Source organism: Guillardia theta (genome assembly GCF_000315625.1).
Source record: "Guillardia theta CCMP2712 unplaced genomic scaffold GUITHscaffold_17, whole genome shotgun sequence".
In the NCBI taxonomy this organism is placed as follows: domain Eukaryota; class Cryptophyceae; order Pyrenomonadales; family Geminigeraceae; genus Guillardia; species Guillardia theta.
In genome coordinates, this window is record NW_005434657.1 from 697,038 (window position 1) to 718,694 (window position 21,657).

The 21,657-nt window shown below is 55.5% G+C and overlaps 8 protein-coding genes across 8 annotated transcripts; 3 read left to right on the plus strand and 5 right to left on the minus strand.

Moving 5' to 3' along the window:
- Positions 1-772: 772 nt before the first annotated feature.
- On the minus strand, positions 773-2,604 carry GUITHDRAFT_93281 (hypothetical protein; the record flags this gene model as incomplete). The annotated part of the gene is made up of 10 exons (XM_005836627.1): positions 773-947; positions 998-1,106; positions 1,151-1,211; positions 1,259-1,347; positions 1,394-1,419; positions 1,469-1,572; positions 1,620-1,655; positions 1,876-2,007; positions 2,058-2,171; positions 2,545-2,604. The coding sequence occupies 10 exons, from the start codon at positions 2,599-2,601 to the stop codon at positions 926-928; spliced, it is 750 nt and encodes a 249-aa protein (XP_005836684.1). The 3' UTR covers positions 773-925.
- Positions 2,605-2,717: 113 nt separating this feature from the next.
- On the plus strand, positions 2,718-4,828 carry GUITHDRAFT_135872 (hypothetical protein; the record flags this gene model as incomplete). Its single annotated transcript, XM_005836628.1, has 10 exons — positions 2,718-3,029; positions 3,076-3,259; positions 3,482-3,571; positions 3,702-3,760; positions 3,810-3,899; positions 3,951-4,022; positions 4,212-4,390; positions 4,502-4,526; positions 4,574-4,643; positions 4,791-4,828. 10 exons carry the CDS (start codon positions 2,718-2,720, stop codon positions 4,826-4,828), a joined length of 1,119 nt encoding a protein of 372 aa, XP_005836685.1.
- Positions 4,829-6,357: 1,529 nt separating this feature from the next.
- On the minus strand, positions 6,358-8,812 carry GUITHDRAFT_162080 (hypothetical protein; the record flags this gene model as incomplete). The annotated part of the gene is made up of 8 exons (XM_005836629.1): positions 6,358-6,551; positions 6,595-6,665; positions 6,783-7,158; positions 7,204-7,375; positions 7,420-7,493; positions 7,757-8,361; positions 8,473-8,504; positions 8,571-8,812. 8 exons carry the CDS (start codon positions 8,810-8,812, stop codon positions 6,495-6,497), a joined length of 1,629 nt encoding a protein of 542 aa, XP_005836686.1. The 3' UTR covers positions 6,358-6,494.
- A 633-nt stretch (positions 8,813-9,445) lies between these two features.
- GUITHDRAFT_162081 (hypothetical protein) lies at positions 9,446-10,538 on the plus strand (the record flags this gene model as incomplete). The annotated part of the gene is made up of 1 exon (XM_005836630.1): positions 9,446-10,538. Exon 1 carries the CDS (start codon positions 9,450-9,452, stop codon positions 10,536-10,538), a length of 1,089 nt encoding a protein of 362 aa, XP_005836687.1. The 5' UTR covers positions 9,446-9,449.
- A 43-nt stretch (positions 10,539-10,581) lies between these two features.
- GUITHDRAFT_151437 (hypothetical protein) lies at positions 10,582-11,388 on the minus strand. Its single transcript, XM_005836631.1, has 3 exons — positions 11,133-11,388; positions 10,969-11,077; positions 10,582-10,920 (listed from the first exon to the last, which is right to left on the minus strand). The coding sequence occupies exons 1-3, from the start codon at positions 11,297-11,299 to the stop codon at positions 10,741-10,743; spliced, it is 456 nt and encodes a 151-aa protein (XP_005836688.1). The 5' UTR covers positions 11,300-11,388; the 3' UTR covers positions 10,582-10,740.
- Positions 11,389-12,476: 1,088 nt separating this feature from the next.
- Positions 12,477-15,479, minus strand: GUITHDRAFT_135875 (hypothetical protein; the record flags this gene model as incomplete). Its single annotated transcript, XM_005836632.1, has 9 exons — positions 12,477-12,542; positions 12,627-12,680; positions 12,725-12,789; positions 12,931-12,956; positions 13,127-13,198; positions 13,386-13,442; positions 13,857-13,906; positions 14,059-14,149; positions 14,434-15,479. The coding sequence occupies 9 exons, from the start codon at positions 15,477-15,479 to the stop codon at positions 12,477-12,479; spliced, it is 1,527 nt and encodes a 508-aa protein (XP_005836689.1).
- Positions 15,480-17,330: 1,851 nt separating this feature from the next.
- Positions 17,331-18,309, plus strand: GUITHDRAFT_151438 (hypothetical protein). Its single transcript, XM_005836633.1, has 2 exons — positions 17,331-17,656; positions 17,692-18,309. Exons 1-2 carry the CDS (start codon positions 17,379-17,381, stop codon positions 18,095-18,097), a joined length of 684 nt encoding a protein of 227 aa, XP_005836690.1. The 5' UTR covers positions 17,331-17,378; the 3' UTR covers positions 18,098-18,309.
- A 1,366-nt stretch (positions 18,310-19,675) lies between these two features.
- GUITHDRAFT_135877 (hypothetical protein) lies at positions 19,676-21,650 on the minus strand (the record flags this gene model as incomplete). Its single annotated transcript, XM_005836634.1, has 4 exons — positions 19,676-19,714; positions 19,774-21,086; positions 21,320-21,425; positions 21,471-21,650. The coding sequence occupies 4 exons, from the start codon at positions 21,648-21,650 to the stop codon at positions 19,676-19,678; spliced, it is 1,638 nt and encodes a 545-aa protein (XP_005836691.1).
- Between the last annotated feature and the right edge of the window lie 7 nt (positions 21,651-21,657).

A 21,657-nucleotide genomic window follows, 5' to 3' on the forward strand; every position in this document is an offset into this window, starting at 1 on the left:
GGAGGAGGGAGGAGGGAGGAGGGAGGAGGGAGGAGGGAGGGAGGGTCGGCAGCGGTTGTTACAGGACGGGAGATGGAGGTGGCGCTGGACTAACTTTGATGAGAGGCATGGCGACAAGGTGTGGGAGGAAGCTCCTCACGTTTCACTTGCGAGCTACTTGGAGGCGATTCGTGAGCGTCTGAAGCAGCTGAGACGAGGGAGGCGAAGAGGAGAAGGAAGTTGGCAAGGAAGAAGAGAGGTCGTGTTCCTCTCAACGGACTCAACTAAGGTCAAACCCTCCGCTGCTCTGCCTCTTCTCTTGTCCTTCTTCGTTCCTTCCGGAGCACCTGCTGACCAGCCTCAGGTGGTGCAGGAGATGAGGAGGATGGCGCCGGAGCTCGATCTGCGAGTCTTCTCGGAGAAGAGAAACCAGGGCGTCGCCTTCTCTCTCCTCGTCCACACCCATGCGATCAACGTCACCCGCTATGCCCTGGATGCTCTCGCTAATCTGCATACCCTTGCGGTAAAGGAGGAGGAGGAGGAGGAGGAGGAGGAGGAGGAGGAGGGAGTTATGTCCTTACCATGCGCTAGGACTCCACTGCCCTCGTCGCCACCTTCTCCTCCAATTTTGGACGCGCGGCACTGGAGCTGCAGTTGTCTCGCTACTTTGAGGCCCTGCGGGTCTGTGAGGAGAAGGAGGGCGGGCACGAGCCCGACGAAGTTGTGCGATGCGCAGGGCCGCACAGGAAGTCGCCTCCTCTGTCGCTTGACTTCACGTGCGGAGCCTCTTCCTCCTCTTTCACTTCGTTTATTTGTCGGAGCAGGTGGTACGCGGACCCATAGGCGAGCAGGGAGAAGAGACGGAGAGTGAACTTCTAGCTGTCGGGGGGGGTGGAGGGGAAGGGGGAGAAGGAGGAGACAGTGGAGGAGATGGCTGCAATGAGACCTACTCGTCCTGTGAGACGTATCTGTTTCGCCCGTCAGATTCTCAAGCATGTGCAACAGCAAGCCTTCTCACTGAGCGAGCATCTGACGTTTCTTCGCCGCAAGAGCCGCTCGCTCCAGCTCCTCCCTGCTTGGTACCGCGACATGGGCGACGAACGAGTCGCTCTTGTCCTGCGGCTCGTCTGTTCCAGCAAGTCACATCTGGAAATCTCGCGGGCTCTTCCACCTTCGTCGTCGTCGTCTTTCTGCACGCCTCCCTTCTCCTGCCTCTCCGTCCACTCCAGCACCTGCTCCCTGCGGTCAACCATCTGTGATGCAGGACAAGAGACATTACCGCTTGCGCGACGGCTTCCTGCTCAGCAGCATTCTCAAGCGGGAGCAAGATTGTGTCGTCCTCATCGCGATAGCCGAAGTAGGAGGCATCTGCAAGCCTCATGAGGGAGCAGGAAGAAAGCGGGTCAGGCGGTACCAGCACACTTGTACATGTCAGTGCGACTAGCAGGCGAGTGAGTGAAGGAACAACGGGATGAGGTCATGACCGAACCTTCTCTTGGCGGCTGGAGTTTCATGATCGCTCTTGAACAGCTCGCGAACACCAGGAAGATCCTTAGCGGCTCCGAAGTACTTGTAGCCCTTCGTGCCGGGTACCTTGTCGCAAGTCAGTCGCTTCTCTCTCCTCGTCCCCTTGAACTCACCTCCTTGCCATCTGCGTCCAGCACACTCGAAGATTTCTAGCAAGTCGCATACAGTGAGCATGGACCGAGTGGGGAAGGGGCAACCAAGGAGGGGAAGAGAAGAGGGAAGAGCAACCGAGGAGATGGGGGAGAAGGAGGGGAGGAGGGAGGAGAGGAGAGAGGGGAGGAGGGAGGAGGGAGGAGGGAGGAGGGAGGAGGGAGGAGGGAGGAGGGAGGAAGTTAACGAGATAACAAGGAAGAAGTGGTGAGGGAGCACCAAGTAGTTTGGGCCTCCGAGCTCAATGATGCGACGCTCCCAATTCGTTTTTTCTCGGCAGAGTCGGTTGATCTGATCGTTGAGGTCGCGTATCTTGAACTCTCCGAGCCCAGGGTTCTGAATCTCCGCGACCTGCCGGGATATGACGGGGGGAAGCGAGGCAGAGACAAGTGCAGGAGAACCTTCTTAGTGATGACTCCCACTATCTGCCTCCTCCACTTCTCTGCCTCTGGCAGGGATTCGACCATAGTGGCGGAGTATGGCCTTCTCTCCTTCTTCTTGTTGTCTTCCCCGGACTAGATGGAAGAATAAGAGAGCACAAGGGGTTAACTCCAGCATGCAAGGCTTCAGATATGTGCGTGCGACGGCAAGGGTAGGGGACCAGCTGCGACCCGCCAGCAGCAAAAACACGAAAATGTTGAAAGCGAGAACGCAAAAGTACGAGCAAGGAGTTGTGGAGAGGAGAAGGAATACCAATCCGATATGAGAGAAGAAGAAGTTCACGGACACGGAAGCGAGTACCACAGAGAGGTAGGTAGAAGGAAGAGGGCATATGAACAACGATGAGGACACAAATCAGGAGGACAAGGGAGGGGCGGCAAGGAGAGGAGGTGGAGTAGGGAGCAAGGAGGTAGAGGTATCAGGTGCCTCAAGCCATCTTCTTCTCACCTGCACCCGCAGCCATCGGTTCAACATCGACATCGCCTTCTCCTCGTTACGCGCCATTGCTCGCGCTCCTTCTGGCAGTTACAGAAATCGTTACGAATAAATCCTTGGAACCGTTGAGAAACCGTTTCATTGCGAAACCCTGCCCATTTCTATTTCACATTTTCCATGCTGTGATGAGGCGGCGAGCAAGAACTAGGGACGTGGAGGAGGAGGAGGAGGAGGAGGAGAGAGGAGGAGGAGAAGTAGACGAATACGTGACATGTCAAGAGACGGCTGCGGAGAGAAGAGCAGCGATCGGGGATCACAACCAAGAGCACAACCGAGGGGAGCCATCGGAACGCTCGGCTGACCGAGCTGGGAGCGAAGGAGGAGGAACGAGGGACTTCAGAGCCTTGATGCTCGACGAGCAGATAGTGAAGGGGCTGGAAGAGGCCGGCTATATCCGTCCATCCCCTGTGCAGCTTCGAGCCATTCCACTTGGAAACGTAAGGCAGCATGACCTGCGTTTCTGTGCATTTACGATGATTTCAGATGGGGTTGGATCTGATCGTTCAGGCAAAGTCAGGCACAGGCAAGACCTGCGTGTTTGCCGTCATCATCCTCCAGTCCCTCTCATTGAACTTCAACGGCGTTCAAGCGCTTGTGCTTTCGCACACGCGAGAGTTGGCTTACCAAACGCGAGACGTGATCCGCTCAGTGGCTCGATTCATGTCAGGTCCGAAGAGCGAGAAGAGGGACAAGCAAGACAGGCGGAGCAAAGCAAGAGGAAGAGGGAGGGGGGAAATGCAGGGAGAGGGAAGAGGTGGGAGGGGAGGGGAGGGAGGAGGGGGATGGAAGCTGGGCGCGTGGTGGTGGTGGGGGAGGGGACTGGGGGGAGGTTAGCGATGGGTGTAGATTTTAGGGTTGAGGGTGAAACATGTTGTGACATGCATGAAAGGAATTCGTTGCGAAGCTTTTGTGGGAGGACTACCAACTGAGAAAGACATTGAAAAGCTTAAGAGCGCTGAGAGCTGTCAGATAGTGGCAGGTAAGATGATGATGATGATGATGATGATGATGATGATGATGAGGAGGAGGAGGAGGAGGAGGAGGAGGGAAGGGGGGTTGGGTGGGTGGGTGCAGTGAGTAGGAGCTAAGACGTGTTTCAGGTACCCCAGGTCGACTGCGAGCACTGGTAGAGGCGAAGCATCTTGACTTGTCTGCTCTGCGTCAGCTGGTGAGGGAGGAGCGACGAGCTCGTAGACGAACGTGAATGAGTCGAGCAGGTGCTGGACGAGGTCGACGTCCTGCTGGAGGAGGAAGGGCTGCGACCTCAAGTTGAATTCTTCTTCAAAGTTTCTCCTCCTCGCAAACAGGTGTTCGACTGTCCCTCGTCCTCGTCCTCGTCCTCCTCATGATCCTTTCAGATCCTCGCTGTCAGCGCTACATTCACGGATGAGCTGCTCGCATACCTACATGCGCGTCTGTCTAATCCCCAGGTGGTGGAGGGAGCCAATGAGGCGAGAGGAAGAGGGGGAAGCAGAGACAAGAGGGGGAGGAGAGAGGAGGGGGATGGAGAGCAGGAGAGAGGGGAAGGGAGGGGGAGGGGCAGGAAGAGGGAGATGGAGAGAGGAGGGGAAAGCAGAGAGGAGCGAGGAGGAGGAATAAGCGTGAGTATTGCTGGTCAGGTCGTCAACGTGATTCGAGCCAACGTGGCGCTCAAGGGGGTCAAGCAGTTCGTCGAGTTTGTCGAGTCTCCTCGTGATGTGAGCGACGTGAACGCGAAGATGGAGAGGAGGATGATGGGGCTCGTGCGAGTACTTGAAAGCACTTCCTTCCATCAGTGTATCGTGTTCACGAATAGCAGGTGAGCTCTCACCCGTTCACATCCTCCTCATTCCTCCTGCTTCTTCTTCTTCTTCTTCGTTGCCATCGTAGCTCCTGCCTCCTGCTCTCCTCTCCTCACGTGTCTCTGCAGGACTCTTGGTCAGCGCGTCTGCCTGGTACTTGGCTCTCCTCCTCTCCTCCTCTCCTCCTTGACTTCCTGCAGCTTCTTGAGCGTCTTGGCTTCCCGTCATCCTTCACCTGCGGCGATCTCCCGCAGCCCGAGCGTCTCCGAGGTTATCGCCCTCCTCCTCGCCCTCCTCCTCGCCCTCCTCCTCGCCCTCCTCTTTGCCCTCCTCCTCGCCCTCCTCTTTGCCCTCCTTCTGCGGCTGCTCGTTCTTCTTCTCTGCCTCCTTCACTGCCAAATTCTGACGAGCTCCCAGCCCTCGAAAAGCTGCGTAACTTCGAGATCAGAGTATGAAGAGAGAGGGAGGGAGAGAGAGAGAGGGAGAGGAGACAAGGTGAGACAGCATGAGAGCTGTCGCAGGTGCTTGTTTCCTCCGACGTCTCCTCGCGAGGGATTGATGTCGACCGGATTAACATGGTGGTCAACTTGGAGCTGCCCTCCTCCCACGAGACTTACCTGCACCGGTTGCTGGAGGACGAGGAGGAGGGCGGGGCTGAGGGAGCCGCAGGATAGGGAGGACGGGAAGGTTCGGCACGTATGGGGTAGCGGTGACCATCACAGTTGGAGAGGAAGAGAAACAGCGGCTGGAGGTGATCCCGACGAGCCTCCTCCTCCTCCTCCTCCTCCTGCTCCTGCTCCTGCTCCTGCTCCTGCCCCTGCCCCTGCCCCTGCTGCTGCCGCTGCCTCTCCTTCTGCTACCACCCTGCTGCTCCTGCTCCCCCTCGTAGCTTGAAACAATCGAACCTGAAGTATCCGTAGACGATGAGCAAGTCGCTGAACATCACCATAGAGCCGAAGCCTGACGTGATTCCAGCGGTACATCTCACCAGATCTCATGCATCCCCTCCCCTCTCCTGCTCCTGTTGACTGACGAAATCTCAGGAATTTTATGATTTTGAAATCGTCGATGACGAAGAGGTTCAGCTGCTGCTGCTGCTGCTGCTGCTGCTGCTGCTCCTCCTCCTCCTCCTCCTCCTCCTCCTCCTCATACTTGTGCTCATTGTTGTGCTACAGAAGCAAAAGTTGGACCTCATGAATGCGAAGCGAGCAGAGCAGGTGACGCTGCTGCTCCTATCCCTCCCTCTACTTCCCTCTCCCACGGCGCCTCCTCTCCTTGGCGATCTTGTTGACTTTCTTGTTGACTTTCTTGTTGACTTTCTTATGACTTTCTTATTGACTTTCTTATTGACTTTCTTATGACTTTCTTGTTGACTTTCTTATGACTTTCTTATGACTTTCTTGTTGACTTTCTTATGACTTTCTTATTGACTTTCTTGTTGACTTTCTCACAGGCGCACAAGAAGAACATCCTCAAGGAGCTGCAGGAAATCTCACGCGCTGACAGGAAGAAGTCCAGGGGTCTGTCCCCCTAATGCTGCTGCTGCTGCTGCTGCTGCTGCTCCTCCTCCTCCTCCTCCTCCTCCTCCCGCTGCTGCTGCAGCTGCAGCTGCTGCAGCTGCTGCTGCTGCTGCTGCTGCTCATCCTCCTCCCGCTGCTGCTGCTGGTGCTTTTGTGCTGCTGCTGCTGATTTTCTTGGATCTTTCACAGAGGCAGGGCGAGGAATTTCTGTCGCCTCCCCCTTCGATCAGGTTGCTTGTTCCTGCCTCTTCTCGCCTGATGGAGTAGCAGGGAAGAGACCTCGGGAGCCTCTTGCCTGGCACGCCAGTGCTCGTGAGGTGAGGAAGGAGGAGAGGAGAGGAGGAGAGGAGAGGAGGAGAGGAGGAGAGGCTCGAAACATCTGAGGGAGGCGCAGGCAACAGGGGGTGTCGGTCAGAGGTGTGATAGCACAGGAGGGATCGACAGCTGGCGAGTTTTTCGTTCATCTCGTGAAAGACGGGAAGCAGCAGGTGATTTCAGTAGACGTTTGCGACATCTGCCGATAAAAGAGCGAGGGATAGGAGGAAACGAAGTGAGGAGGAGGAGGAGGAAGAGGAGGGAGGGGCGACTGCAAGTGAACGCACTAGGCAGCTATGAGCATGCAGAGCTTCTCTAGCCATCTCCTCTGCCACTCCCCGTCCTGCACGCGAGGTCAGCCCGTCAACCTGTCGCGCCTTCTGAACCTCCGTCATGTCGATGTGATCCCGATGGCACACGCGGACGCTCGTCCAGCCTCCTCCCTGCAGCCTCCGACCTGCCGTCCACATGAGCAGCACCACACTTGATCCTCCCTCCCTCCCTCCCTCCCTCCCTCCCTCTGCTGCTCCCTCCTCCTCCCTCCTCCTTCCAAGCTCCTCCTGCTTCCTCTTGCCTGCGCCCTCCAGCTTGCAGATGCACGAGTAGGTGGCAACCACAGGTTCTGTTCGCGGAGGAAGCTGACCAGCCACGGCAACGAGCCCGTCGTTGGCCTCCTCCTCCTCCTCTGCTGCTGTACAGATGGAGCAAGACGACCTGGCGGAGCAGCAGGCGTTGCAGGCAACGGAGCCCGTCCTCAAGGTCCCTGTCTTGTCCTCCTCCTGCTCCTCCTCTCCCCCCCCGACCGACTTCACGTGCACTTTCTCGTGCTTGGCGCGGCGAGTAGCTTCGCTGGAGCAGGAGGAGATGCGCCTGACGAAGGCGAGGAAGCTGACGAAGAGGCTGAGAGGGAGGAGAAAGAGAGCGAAGGGGAGGTGGCGCAAGAGCTTCACCTGCTGCCTCTCTCATCCACTCCTTCACCCACAACTTCATCTCACCGTTGGCAGCTGCAGTCTCCCCAACATCCTCCACTGCTGCGTGGAGGAGGAGAAGCACGCGAGGTACCTGGTCTCACTGCAGGGAAGGACTGCCTTCATCTTATCGTTCAGCTCGCGCATCCTCTGTGGGCTGAGGTCCCTCCCTCCGTTGTCTTGCCCTCCCGGACGCCACCTGCCTGCAAGGTCAGCTCTGCTTCCCCATCCTCCCACTCTCACAGGAAGAGGAGCCGTAGCAGGGACACTCCCTGCTCCCTGCGCACATTCCAATGGCGCAGGCGCAGTCCGAGGCACTGGAAGGAGGGGTAAGGAGGAGAACGAACAAGAGAGGGGACGAAAGGGAGGAACCAGCAAGGGGCGGGGAAGCAAGTGGTGGCGGAGGAAGAAGGAGAAGGAGAAGGAGGGAAATGAGAGGAGGGGCAGGCAGAGGGAATGAGAGTGGAGGAGGAACGGAAGTAGGTGGTGATGGAGGAGGAGGTAGAGGTAATGGGGGAGGTAGAGGAGAAGGAGGAGGAGGTAGAGGAGAAGGAGGAGGAGGTACAGGTCTGGGGGGAACCTCGTTCTCTGGGTCGTGATCGCACCAGACGAGGAAGTAGATGAGGGAGAAGATCCACCAGAGAATGCTTGCAGGAAGAGGGCGAAGAGAGGAGGGCGACAACCCCACGGCAAACACAGCAGACGTTCCGTTGTTCACCCCGTTGAGCGTGCAGATGCTTCGTATCCACCGCCCTGAGGTGACATGCCGTCCTCCTCGCCCGTCCGTCAGTTCGGATCGCGCGAGGAGGTACTGCAGGTATCGTGCTGTCGGGGCTCCAAGACTGTAGGCAAGGATGTGGATGGGACGCTCCTCACTCCATTCAGGATACAAGCCAGCCATGTCTCGCCCCCCGTACCTTCCATGCCCCTCCTCTAGCGCGTATCCTCCAGCATTGTAGTCGACCCTACCACCTTTGAGAGCGTAGAAGCATTCTACAGCTCGATCATGCACGCTTGAGACATGACCACACTTGACGGACAGGAAGCGACACCCCCCAAGCTTGCTTCTCAAGTACCGCCTCACGTCTCTTGAGATCCCTCCTCCGAACAGGCCGTCTAGAATCACGAACACAGCCTGAGCTTCTCTCGTCCGTTCTTTGATCATCCAGGATTCACGTGTATCACCTGTGATGGGTGACATGTGCAACTCAGCTGCTCATCTTCCTCCTCCTCCTCCTCCTCCTCCTCCTCCTGCCATGTTTCCCCGACGACTGTAACCGTGTGATGATGGCGTACCAGTAACATAGTAGTTTGTACCAGAGTTTGTACTGAAATCAAAATGAGTGATATTTAAAATAAGCCCTTCTTAAAATACGGTAGGTCCAACTAGCGACTGGCCCAGTTCATCCTCCTCGTCCTCCTCGTCCTCGTCCTCCTCGTCCTCGTCCTCCTCGTCCTCGTCCTCCTCGTCCTCGTCCTCCTCGTCCTCGTCCTCCTCGTCCTCGTCCTCCTCGTCCTCGTCCTCCTCGTCCTCGTCCTCCTCGTCCTCCTCGTCCTCGTCCTCCTCGTCCTCGTCCTCCTCGTCCTCGTCCTCCTCGTCCTCGTCGTCCTCCTCGTCCTCCTCCTCATCATTCATCGTCCTCGTCCTCGTCCTCCTCGTCCTCGTCCTCCTCGTCCTCGTCCTCGTCCTCCTCGTCCTCCTCCTCGTCCTCGTCCTCCTCGTCCTCGTCCTCCTCGTCCTCGTCCTCCTCGTCCTCGTCCTCCTCGTCCTCGTCCTCCTCGTCCTCGTCCTCCTCGTCCTCGTCCTCCTCGTCCTCCTCCTCGTCCTCGTCCTCCTCGTCCTCGTCGTCCTCCTCCTCCTCCTCCTCGTCGTCCTCCTCGTCCTCCTCCTCATCATTCATCGTCCTCGTCCTCGTCCTCCTCCTCATCATTCATCGTCCTCCTCCTCCTCCTCATCGTCCTCCTCATCGTCCTCCTCATCGTCCGCCTCATCGTCCTCCTCATCGTCCTCGTTCTCCTGGTTTCTATTCCTTCTCGCCGTTCTCGTCATCCTCCAACTAAACCTTCCTCCTCCTCTTCCTCTTCCTCGTCCTTGTCATCCTTCTTTGTGTTCTTTGCCCTTTGCCTGATGTTGATCCATCCTGAGGTAGATAAGGTAGGGGTGGTAGAGTAGAAGGAGGAGGAAGAGGGGTAGGAGGACATCAGCTGCTCCGAAGAAGAAGTCACACTAGCGTGCTTGGTATCGACTACCAACTGACCGCCTGCATTCAGGCATGATCTTGGAGAGCCATGAGGACACATCGGACTTGAGGAGGGAGGTACAAGAGAACAGATCTTTCATCGTTCGCATCTTGCAGGCTGTGGAGAAAGCGTCGTCGGACTGCCAATCTCAAACGAGCAATGTGATGAAGCGAGTTGACGGGCTTGAGTCTCGTCTCGAGTCTCTGGAGCATGGGCTCAAGCTGCAGTCCGAACACACGCGCAGCCTCCTCATCGCCTTGGAGGCTCAGGGGGAGACAGTGAGGGACCTGCGAGAGCAGTTGTACTCCGTGCAGGTGAGACTGGAAGACTGCGCCAAAGACCACAAGAGCTTGAGCAGACTCGAAAGCACCTTGGAAAGCCTCTCCTCTAGGATGGAGCGAAGAGTTGACAACGCCTTGACCAAGCTCGAAGAGCAAGAGATCCGTCTGGAGCGGCACCTGGGCGACTCATCACTGCAAGCGGCCAAGCTAAAGCAGGAGGTGGACAAGGAGCTGGACGCTCAGAGGAGCGCGCAGGACCACGAGAAGGAGAGGCTGAGCAGCAAGCTCGCCACTGCCCTTGAAGGATTTCGCGTTGCAAATCAGGAGGTGTCAAAGACCCTGGAGCAGCAGGAATCAAGGCTCTCTGCCGTAGAGAGAAAAGTTGAGAGCGTCGGCTCTCTCGTCAACGAGCATGATGTGAAGCTGTCGGAGCAGCTCAAGGCCCTTTCACAGAGCGTTTATACCATGATGCAAGAGCAGAAATCCTCGTTTGACCTCCAACTTCGCAGCTACAAGGATGAGATCGATCCTCGGATGTCAAAGCTGGAGGGTCGGCTGCGATCTCTGTCTCCGGACGTGAGGGTAGAGCATTCGTCCAGGGCTGCTGAGCAGAAAGCTGAGATCCAGGCGAGAATATCGCGACTCGAGAAGGCCTGGCCTACTCTCCATCCTCGAGCCGCCGCTACGGTGGTGCCCAAGAGCTACGACGGGGCTCCTGGCACGCCCACGTTTGACCGCATGCACACTGCTTCCTACTTGGATGGGACAGACTTGGAGATTTCCCGCAGTGAGAACACTGAGATCGTGTCGCCTCCTCTCAACCACAGCGTGCTGCATTGAGCAGCGGAGGGCAGGAGCGCCTTGAACGAGCAGAGTGAAGCTTGCTAGTCTCGTAAGTTTATTCCCTTCTCATCAATCTACAAAACATACCGGGAATGTTCACTCATCATGCCCAACGTGCTCTATCACGAAAACCAGCGCACCGGCTGCCAGAGCCTCGTTCCCTTGGCGTCTATTGTACACTTGTATCATCAAGTCCCCATCACCATCCTGCAAGAACTGCTGCCAAGCTGATATGAGCGTCTTCTCCGCTCAGTGTGAAGATCAAGACGGTTGAGATAGCGAGGAGGCTGTAGAAGTATAGTTCCACCCCACTCGCTGCCTCCTGCAGCTCTTGCTGCTTCGACGGCGCCTCCTTGGCCACGCCAGCGGCGCTGGAAAACTGCAGCATCGTGTCAGTGCTGACGCAGAAGAGTCGTGAAATGTTCACCCGCAATGAAAGCTCCTCCGCCGCCTTGCCATGCTTGCCCTCCAGCCACTCCTTCCCGAATGGTCGGCCATCCGGTGCATTGATGCTCCTCACGTCCCCGAAAGCGAAGCTGCTCGTGCTTGTCAGCATGTGCCGAGCACGTGTACAGGAGCAAACAGAATCACCTTGAGCTCCTGGTAGAGTAGAGCTGAGTTCCTCTTGACAAGGCGAGCCTTGAGGACGCGTCGGTCGAAGTCTCCACCATGAAGTATGTCGGAATGAACGCTGACACCAATGTTTGATCTTGGAGCAATGAAAGCAAAGAAGCGAAAAAAACTAGGGTCTTGATCATTCTGATAGGTTTTCCCAAGTCTTTCCTATGATTTCACTGACAACCGCTGGCCTCCCGATGTTCAACCTGAGCTTTATCCGTGGTCAACTGCAATGAGAGTTACTACATTGCTTCCAGTACAACACAAGAGCATGCCGAGGGCAGTGAAGGACTGATATCTCTCCTACCTTGCTAGACTGATCTTATCTCTCCTACCTTGCTCTTCCTGCCGCCTCTCTTCCCTCCCCATCCCCCTTTCCTACTCCTCGTGCTCCTCCTTCCCCTCTAAGAGCATCTTGGTCTATCTGCCCAGATTCCGTTCTCATTTAAACTTGATCAAATAATTTGAATTTACAGAGTGTATTTCCTTTCATTATTTCGAAATGTTTTAGAAACGACTCTAAATTCTGCATATACCAAATCCTAGGACCCTTCCTAGGCTCTTCCGTATGAGATGGGGACCATTAAAAGTTTTATAGTTTTATTATATCATTTTGTCCGTAGACCCCCCCACTCCCACCCCTCTTCTTACCCCTCATTTTCATGCTCAAAGTACCCCTCCATTGCATATGTTTACCACACCTCGACTCCCTAACGCTCCCCTACCCCCCCTACGCTAGTCACGTGGGGCTCGAAAGTTTGTCTAAACCCACCCCCATCACCTAGCCCACTTCCACCCCTACCCCTAATTTCCCTTGAATTCCTCTATGGGCTTGAGTGTAAAATTGACCCCACCTCCACCCCCACCCCTCGATTGCGAGATGCGACCGCCGGTCGCCCCCAAAGGACATATAATATTTTCATGGAGCGCGGGGGTCAATCTCTATGACTTGGCATAATATGGATAAGGTGGGTACTTTTCTTTCTTCGTGTGGGTAGGGTTATGTACCCCACCAACCCGTGGATATGATCAACTTTGACGATTTTGTTAAAACTTTGTTTTATTAACTTCCCAAATAGATTCGAAATATGATATTACATTCGCAAAAATTTCTTTCTATATTTTCAAATTTTGCCGAAGAGTGTTTCACGTGTTTCAATTTTTGGAATGTCAGCAACGCGACTGTTGGGTGCGAAACGCGCGAGAAGTCGCAACGGGCGAAACTTGGAAACTTTCAAACTTTCGCATGGTACTTTTAAACTTCTCGATTAGGCGGAGAGAGGCGAAAGTTCGTTTGACCGTCGACATGTAACAAGTTCACTCAGAGCAAGTGGTGGAGCCAGTGGAGTTGGCGAAGAGACCGAGAGAGCAGTTGAAGCAGAGCTGGGGATCAGTCAGCGAGAGATCGTGATGCGAGAGCCAAGGGCAGAGGCGAAGCCTGAGGAGGGGAGGGAGAGGAGAACAAACCTCGAAGCCTGTCCCGTTGCTGTAGGTGTTGACCGCACAAGGCTCGCAGGACGTCTGCCTCCTCCGTCATGCCCAGCAGCTCCTGCAGGCTCGCTCACCTGCCCCTCGGAGCTCGCGAAGTAGCCGGCCATGCAGTCGAGGCAGAGGGTGGCGGAGTTGGCACCTAGAAGAATGGCATGAGCAGACAAGAAGGCGGAGGATCGTAGCTGATGTTGTGAAGAAGGAGCAGGAGAGTAGGAGCAGGAAGAGCAGGAGGAGCAGAAAGAGGAGGAGAAGCAGGAGAAAGCAAGAGGAGAAAGCAAACCTTCGATGGCAGATGCCTTGCCCTGACTACAAGCCAAACAAGTAGAAACATTCGATGCTGCGACAGTCTCGCTGCTCATGGTTGTCTTGAGACGCCATGGAGGGAGAGAGAGAGAGGGGTGGGAAGCAAGAGGAAGAAGAAGGGAGAGGAGAGGACACGGACAGGGGCAGTGGAGGAGCGAAGGAAAGCGTGAGACCTGTAAGTGCCAGCAGGGCATTGACTGCATGCCGTCTGACCCGCGAGCTCGGAGAACTTCCCGGAAGGACAGCTGAAGCAAGTTAGAAGGTGAGACAAGGTGAGGATATAGCAGGGGGCAGGGAAGGGACGAGGTGCCAGGTCAAGGGATGTAGGAACGAAGGGGAAAGAGGAAGGAATTTGAGGAGGGAGAAACAGCAGGGGATAATGTTCATGAGTCACGATGAGGGAGGGAGGGAGGGAGGGAGGGAGGGCCTTACCTAATGCACTTCTGCTGGGAACTATTTGCGTAACTTCCAGCCTCGCATGTGTGACAGCTGCTCGTCGAATCAACAACAATGCAATTGAGAAACAAGATGAACGAGAGAGCAGGACGAAGAGAGGAGGAGGAGGAGGGAGCATGAGCAGGAGCAGAGTAGAGGGGAGAGAGAGTGGGGAAGGGGTCTCGCCTTCCATGTGCACTGCCGTCATAGTCCGTCACGGTTCCCTCCGGGCACAAGGAGCAGGTGAAGTTCAGCTCGTCAAACCCTGTTGATTTTGGGCATCTGCGATGGGAAGTGAATGATGAGCAGAAGTAGCAGCAGCAGCAGCTCCAACCTCCAGGAACACTCGCTTACAAAGCTCGCGTTCTCTGGAAGCGTTTCGTTGCACCTGGAGCAAGATCACCTTTCACACCTGCTCTGCTCTGCCCTTCTGCTTCTCCTTCCTTGCCTCCTCCTCTTCCCCTTTACCTCTTGCACCCTGTCAGCAAGTTGCATTGATCATTGCCGATGACGCCAACCTGCAAGGAGAAGGAGCAGTCACAGAGGGAACCGAAGGAGAAGAAGCCAGGAGAAGTAGGGTGGAGCAACAGGAATGGAGGAGAGTACAAGAAGAAGGAGGAGACAAGAATGAGGAGATCTGCTCTTCCTTGTCATCTGCCGCGACTCCAACTTTCTCTCCGTCCTCGGACAAGCACAGAGCTCGAGCGTTGGAAGTTTGGATATGGAATACTGACTTGGCCTGTGGATGCAACGAGCCACCCCTGTTGGCAACAAAAGTGATGAAGAGGGAGAGGAAGGTACAGAGAGGAGACTGCGTGGAAGTAGTGGGATATGCATGAGTTGAAGGGTATGAGGAGGAGAAGGCGGGCGTCACATGAGGAGGAGGAGGAGGAGGAGGAGGAGGAGGAGGAGGAGGAGGAGGAGGAGGAGGAGGAGGAGGTGGTGGTGGTGGTGGTGGTGGAGGAGCAGGAGGTGCGGGGGGAGGGGAGATGGAGAGAGGAAGTGCCGCGGGGGTATCCAAGAGGCGGAGGGGAGGATACGTCACCTTCGAGGGATGTAGAGCAACTGGCTGCTGCTGGTGAGGGAGAAGAGACCGTCTCGACCGCTTGCATGCCGGATGGCAACGACGTCCCCGAGACCTGACAGGACCGAGGAGGCGGAGGAGGAGGCAGAGGAGAGGGGCATGACGAGGATCTCGAAGAAAGGGTCGGAGGAGAGGACCGCTAGCTCCTGCGCATGGCTGATTGAGATGCCGCGGGGATGATTGAAGTCGGAGCTGCGCTTATTGACGCCCCAGCGACAGCAGGATATGTTGAAGCAGTCGGAGCAGCAGCAGCCATCTGTGGTGGCGGTGCTGAGAGCGTCGAGGTACGGGGGGCAGTGGATACTGGCAGGAGAAGGGGAGGGAGCAGTAGAGTTGGGAAGGAGACGACATGCCAGCTCGAGATTGATCTTGAGCAGATGGTTCCAGTTCCTGTTGGTCACGTACGCCTCCTGGTTCCACATCGCCACATCCGCCATCATCTGGCGGCTCCACGTCGCGCACTGCTTGATCGTCGTGTCCTCCTCCAGCAGGCCGGGGTAGTTGGTCTTGTCCGCCTGCGACACCGGCCCGAACTCGATCCCCGACGCCGCCACCTCCTTGCTCAAGGTCGAGTCGTTGTGAAACGTCAGCTTCATCACTTGTCCGCTGTCAACGCACGTGTAGAGGATGCTCGAGGTCTGCGGGATCCTCTCCATGCCGGAGATGTCGCAGCCTGCTTCGATCACCTCGGTGAAGTTCCACCGCTTGACATGCGAACGGTTGTCGAAGCGGAAATGCAGGAGGTTCCTGTAGCCGGTGTTGGCGAAGACGATGTCCTCGGGTGACAAGAAGGCGCAGCCTGACGCTGAGCTGACCAGCCTCCTCTCATCCTGCGTGTCTGCAAAGTTGATGCTTCCCAGGAGGCTCCAGGAGTCCTGGAATCCGACGCATGGCTCGTAGCCAGGCATGCACTTCATCTCGCTGTCAAAAGGAATGATGGGACTGCAAGCCACCTCTTGACTGCATCCCAGCAGCAAGACAAGAGTGAGAGGTAGAGGAGCTCTCATGATCGCGCGGAGGAGGGAAAGTTAGGTTGTCAAGATGGAAGGGAGGAACGATGACCGAGAAGAAGCAGCTATGCCACGGTTGAGTCAGCGACGAAGCTCTCCGAGTGTTCCTTCACGAGGCTGGTCCGGCATTGTTATCTCTACTCTTCTCCTGTCTCCTCTCTTCTCCTCCTCGTCCTCCTCTGGCATCTTCGCCCTACTCTCCTCCTAGTCCCTCGCCATGACGCGCCGACCGCCTCGGAGCAAAGGTCAAGTGCCGGGTCAACAACTTTAGAACTTTCAAACTTTATTTCAAAACTTTAAGTAGCCAGAACTTCGAGGCTGAGACTGTCAAACTTTGACACTTCTGCCATCTTTCCAAGTTTTTGATTAAAATTCTTAGTTTTTAGATAAAAATAGTTTTAAGTTTCAATGCGTCTGCCTGTTCGGTACCCCCGCCCCCTTATGTCCATTGGTTCCATGTGTACCCGTACCTCTGACCTCCTGGATCTGTGAAAATGGAGGTGGGGTAAGTTCGTATTGCTGGGTGGTACATAAAATGAAATTATAGAATTAAAGATTAGTATAAGAAATAGTTGTGACTAAATATAATGGTACTTTGAGACTTAAAAGTAATATAATAATTCTATTTGGGTAACTACTACCATCTCTTTCCATATTGTACCGCAGGGCTTGTCATTCACTACTGTATTTTTAAAATAAAAACTAAAAGACACGAAGAGACGCCTGCACCCCCTACCAGGCATTAGCCCCCCACTTTCTCCAGTACCCCTATCTTTCCCAGTTCTTCTACCCCATCTCAATCTGTCTCTACCCCCTACCCCCTGATCACTCTGTGTACTTCGAAAAGGGTTCCGAGGGAACCGAAATGGTTGGCGTGAGTAGTCGGGTAATCGAGTGCTGGGGGTAGTGCAATTAGGGAACACCAAGGGGGGTGGCCTTCGGATATTAGTGTCTCACTTATAAAAATGAGTTGCTATGGGTATAGGTCAAGATCAAAATGAAAGGGAAGATCATAGAAGGGGAGTACCTCTACAAGGATAATAAAAGAATAATACTTGTGTGACGAGCAAGATGGGTGGGGGTCAGATGTGGCAGGAAGAGATAGGGGTAGGTCTTTGATACTTTCGAGGAATGGGGGTGGGGGTGTGAGGAGTAGGGGTCTGAGACAGAGATATTGGTATGTGAACAAAGGAAGGTAAAGTTGACTAGTAAGGTGGGTGGACGGTATTTGATGGTGAAATGATGGTGGGGGGGTAGGGGTAGGGGACGGATTGCTAATCTAGGTGGGTTGGAGGTATCTGCAAACTCGGTAAAAGCACTGGTGGGTGCTTGCAAAAGTATGAATATACCCGTACTTTGAGACTCAAAAGTAGGGGTACTACAAGGGTGGAGCAGAAAATGTAACACTCAGTAAAACGGGTGGGGTAGGGGAATGTGAAGAACGGGGAAGGGTCTTGCATGGCAGAACAAAGAGCAGGGAGGGGAAGAGGAAGAGAGGAGGAGGAGGCAGAAGAGCGCGGGGCAGGACGAGGAGAGATGGAGATGGAGAGGCGAGGTGGATGGAGAAGAGGAGTGTGCAGGAGCAGAGAAGAGTTGATTGGGCGAGGATCCATGATCCGCGAGCTTAGGAATCGTGGTAGACGCGAGACGCAGCAAGTGGATTGGCGAGATAAGGATGGAGACGAGTGGGCTTGAGGATTATCGAAACTTTTTTAGCATCTTCATGAAAGAGGAGTACTTGTTGAGTGTGGTTGGCGGGAAGGAGAGTGAATGATTTGTTGAGGACAATATCATGCGAGGGCAGGGGGGGTGTTACCTTGAGAACTTGTGGAGGTGAACTGAAATTATGGTCCAGGTCGTCCGGTGGCTGATAGTTAGTCTCTCAGCTTCATCAAGATGCCAAGGCTGGATGGTGGGTTTGTTGGAATGTCGAAAGCGGTGGCAATAGCTACGACTGTGCCTGGTGGAACCGGGGCAGTCGCGTCTGCGTTGATCCTGGACGAGATAGAGTATTATCGAGCTGGCATTGGGTGTGTGCTGGAGGACAACCCGGAAACAGGCGACATTCGCATAGGAAAGATCGTGCCGAAGGGAGCGGCATCGAACACAGGGCTGTGCGAGGGAGATGTGTTGGAGCAAGTGGACGAGCATCCGATCTACAAGGGCATGTGCCTGTCCGAAGCCTCTCACTTCATCCGCGGCAAGGAAGGAAGCATCGTACCTTGCGAGTTCGCCGCGGAGAAGCATATCGCGCGACCATCCGCATCGTGAGACAGCGAGTCCCCGGGAGCGAGACGGAGATGTTGGGAGCTCTGTGGCAGAAGAACCACCACAAGCCCAAAGAACCCAAAGTGGCGACCAAGGAGGACAAGCTGGAGAAGCTTGTGTCTCTGCGTAAGAGAGGGCTGATCAACGACGTGGAGTTCGAGCATGCGCGCCTGCGTCTGATGGAGGGCCGGGAAGGGGAGCTGCCGAAACAAAAGGCCAGTTTCTCGTACACCCATATGTTCCAGACGCTGCAGTCGGACTTCGAGAAGTTGTTCACTGATCCAGAAATCTTGAGGAGGAGGCAGATACAGCAGAACGCGCAGACGGGATCTGACTTGCTCCTGTGACCTCGTCCTGCTCGAGTTACCACCGTCGTCGATGTACTATAAACCTTCTCCTTCCTTTCCTCGGCAGGGAGCTGCTCGTGTGATGCAGAGAGAGGGGGCAAGGCAGGTGAGACGTGCCGTTGCCTTCCTGTAGCTTCAGATTACTGCGAGTGTTTCTACTCATCGTGATCGCTGCCATAGTTGATTTCTGATTGAACGTTTTCATTTTCTCGATCTCTTCCCTTCCTCTCTTCACATGAATTCTTCTCCCGTCGTCTTCACATAGTTGGCCGGTACCAGCCCCCGCCTCGCTCCCTGCTGCGCTAGAAACCAGCCCGGCTGAGCAATACCTGCTCGTCCGTCAACGCGTGTCCTGATAGAGGGGGGAGCTACCGAGGAGGAGGAGAAGCTGACCAGGGAGCAGAGAGAGCTCGTCATCCTGAGCTGCGGCATGTGAGCGTCTCAGGATGGTCTCGCATGTGACTCACAAGCATCGAAGCGATAGAGAGACACAGCTTCCATGGGCTGACCGAACATCTCGTCCACCTCCCATCCTGCTCCTCCTGCCCCTGCACCTGCCCCTGCCCCTGCTCCTGCTCCTGCTCCTGCTCCTGCTCCTGCTCCTGTTTCTCCCGCTGCTGTTGCTGCCGCCGCTTCTATTCCTACTCCTGCTGCTCCCTCCTTCGCCTCCTCTCTCCTTGTTGTGTCCTCGCGCTCTTCAGTCCACCCGTTCATGCCACCTGCTAGGAGGTCACGAGTCTCATCAAAAGATGAAAAGGCAAAGTTCCTCTAGATTGATCCCCCAGCTTCTCCTCCAGCGGCTCCCCCAGCTCAGCTGCAACGGTCAGCAGGCAGGAAAGGCAGCTGAGGGTCTCGAGGAGGCCTGGCTCCGATCCTCTCCTCTTGTCCAGCTCAAACTCCAGCAGACGGTCAGCTGACCCAGCATGTACGAGCAACCGAGACATGGAGCTCTGTGAAGTGAGCGTCAGGGCTGCTGGCAGAAGAGAAGAGCAGAGCAGAGCAGAGCAGAGCAGAGCAGAGCAGAGCAGAGCAGAGCAGAGCAGAGCAGAGCAGAGCAGGTCAATGAAGTTCAAACATGAGAAGTTTTACATGCAGAGGAACGAGAGTGATTCTGCTTCCCAATTCTTCTTTTCTCTCAACTGAGACACACAGAGATTAGAGGAGGGAGGAGGGAGGAGGGAGGAGGGAGGAGGGAGGAGGGAGGAGGGAGGAGGGAGGAGGGAGGAGGGAGGAGGGAGGAATTTAAGAAGAAACAAGGTGGCACCGGTAGGAAACTCTTTGAGAGAGATAAAGCGACATGATTGAGAGCACGCGACTTTCTTCAGCTCATCACAAAACTCCTGACATGAAATTCGTCTGCTCGCAAACTGAACGACAAGCTCTGAGCAATGACAGAAAGCGTCGGAGAGGCGGGACGAGGGCAGGAGGGAGCTGCTTTGAGGAGCAGCAGTTGTTGGCGTCGACTCTCTCCTCTCCTCTCCTCCTTCTGTCCCTTGCCTGCCCAACACCTGAGATTGAAGCTCACCCATCACGACAAGCAAGCTTTCGCTGTGTTCCCAGCACTTGCCCAGCAGGATTTCAGCTTGCCTTCTCCAGCTCTCGTCCCCAGTCTCCCGTCTGATGCGAATAGTCGAGAGTGTCTGCGAGAGTTGCGACTGCTGGAGTTTGCAGCTGACCGCCTCCCTCCTCTCACTCGTCAGCTTCCTCTGCAACACGGTGATCTGCTCGCTCTGTATCCTCACGCGAGCCTTCATCTCCCCCAGCTCCTCCTCCAGCTGGTGTTTGTCAGCCGTCAGCTTTCTGAGGTCCACCTTCAGCATCTCGAGCTTCTTCTTCATTGTCACGTTCATCACGTCGACTTGATCTTTCATCTCGTCTCGCTCCCTCGCTACCTCCACCATCTTCTTCTCATCTTCTCTCTTCTTCTGATTTTGTCCCTCCCGCGCGATTCCTTCTTGTCTCTTCCCCATCGCCTCCTCCACAGTTTTCACCTCCTCCAATTGCCCGGGAAGTTTTTCTGCCTCCACCTGCCCCTCGACCCATTGAGTCTCAGCGTCTCGCGTCCTCTTCCCCTGTCGGCTCATCGCCTGCTGCAGCTCGACGACGAACGTCTTCACGCTCCTGATCTCCTCCACCAGGATCCTCCCCCTCAGTCGCGCATGTCGCACTTTGATCGCATCTGCCTGCATTGCCGCCATTGCCCCAGCAGCGGGAGTTGTCTCCTCACTCCTCCTCTTCCTCTCCTCCTCCTCCTCCTCCTCCTCATGATCCAGCACCACGTCAACTACTTCTGCCTTGATGATCTTCCGCGCATGTCGCTGATTCGTAAGGAAGTTGCCAAGGTCACAGAACTTGAAGAGATCGACCACGAGGGCAAAAGAAGACCGACAGGAAGACGGTCGAGCAAAGACGACCAGCCGCAATGCATCTCCTCCTCCTCGTTCTCCTCCTCCTCGTTCTCCTCCTCCTCCTCCTCCTCCCTGCCATGAGAGTCTTCCTGTCTCAGCACCGAGCATGATGTAAAGCTCCTCCAGCAGCTCCTTGGCTTCCCTGCTGGTCAAGTTGCTCTTGAGTCGAATCTTGACGTGCAAGGAGACATGCTTGAGAAGAGGGGAGAAAGTTTCCATCCAGCCCCACCTGCTCTCCAGCAGAGAGGAGGAGAAGGAGGAGGAGGATAGGGAGGAAGAAGCAAGTAGTTCCTCGTACCCCTCCAGCCTCCTCATCATCGTCCTCTTATCCTCTCTCTCTCGGTCGATCATCCTCTTGTAGAGTTTGTTTTCCATCAGCGAACTCTCCAGCATCTTCTCGAGATTGTTCAAGCTGCTCTCAAGCTCGTTCATCTTCCTCCACTTCTGCCTGTCCTTCTCGCCCATCCCTGACACTTGCCCCTCCTCCTTCTCTTCCTCCCCCTTCTCCACTTTCTTTTCTACCTCGTCCACTTCCTCCTTCTCCTCCGCGCTCAGCAGCGACTGATCGATCCTCGTTCCATCTGAATTGCACTCAGAAAATCGTGCTATCACCTGATGAGGAACAACTGCAGCAGCAGGTCCAGGGATGCTGATGCCAGAGGGAGAACGAGGAGGAGGAAGAGAAGGAGGTGATGGTTCTAGTGGTGGTGGAGGAGGAGGGCAAGTATCACGAAGCATAGCAAGCGCCACGAGAGCAGCAAGCAGAAGCAGCAGGGGAGCAGCAGGAGATTGGGAGGAGGAGGGTTTCCTTCACCGTTCTCCTCCAGCCGCTTGAACGCTTCGAACTTGTCTGTGTACGCCTCTAGCAAGTACGACAGGCTGACCTCTAACTTCCTCGCGTCCTCAAGCGCGTTGACCACCTGCCGATAATGAGGAGGAACAAGGAAAAGTTCATCCTGCTCCACCTCTCCTTCCCGTCCTCGTCCTCCCCCTTCCTCCTGTCCCACTCCGTCCTCCTCGTCCTCCCCCTTCCTCCTTCCCACTCCGTTCTTCTCATCCTCCACCACTACTCCCCTCCTCCTCCTCCTCCTCCCCCTCCTCCTCCTCCTCTCTCTCGATTTCTCACATGCACATTCTTCCTGCATTTGTTAT

What these genes read in the sequence shown, in the direction of transcription:
- GUITHDRAFT_151437 (XM_005836631.1), bottom strand. Translation starts at nt 11,299, where the DNA reads ATGATCAAGACCCTAGTTTTTTTCGCTTCTTTGCTTTCATTGCTCCAA. An exon ending in TACTCTACCAGGAGCTCAAG is followed by an intron (nt 11,078 to 11,132) that starts GTGATTCTGTTT and finishes AAGCACGAGCAG; the next exon opens with CTTCGCTTTCGGGGACGTGA. An exon ending in CGGAGGAGCTTTCATTGCGG is followed by an intron (nt 10,921 to 10,968) that starts GTGAACATTTCA and finishes ACGATGCTGCAG; the next exon opens with TTTTCCAGCGCCGCTGGCGT.
- GUITHDRAFT_151438 (XM_005836633.1), top strand. Translation starts at nt 17,379, where the DNA reads ATGCCAAGGCTGGATGGTGGGTTTGTTGGAATGTCGAAAGCGGTGGCA. An exon ending in ATCTACAAGGGCATGTGCCT is followed by an intron (nt 17,657 to 17,691) that starts GTCCGAAGCCTC and finishes GCGGCAAGGAAG; the next exon opens with GAAGCATCGTACCTTGCGAG.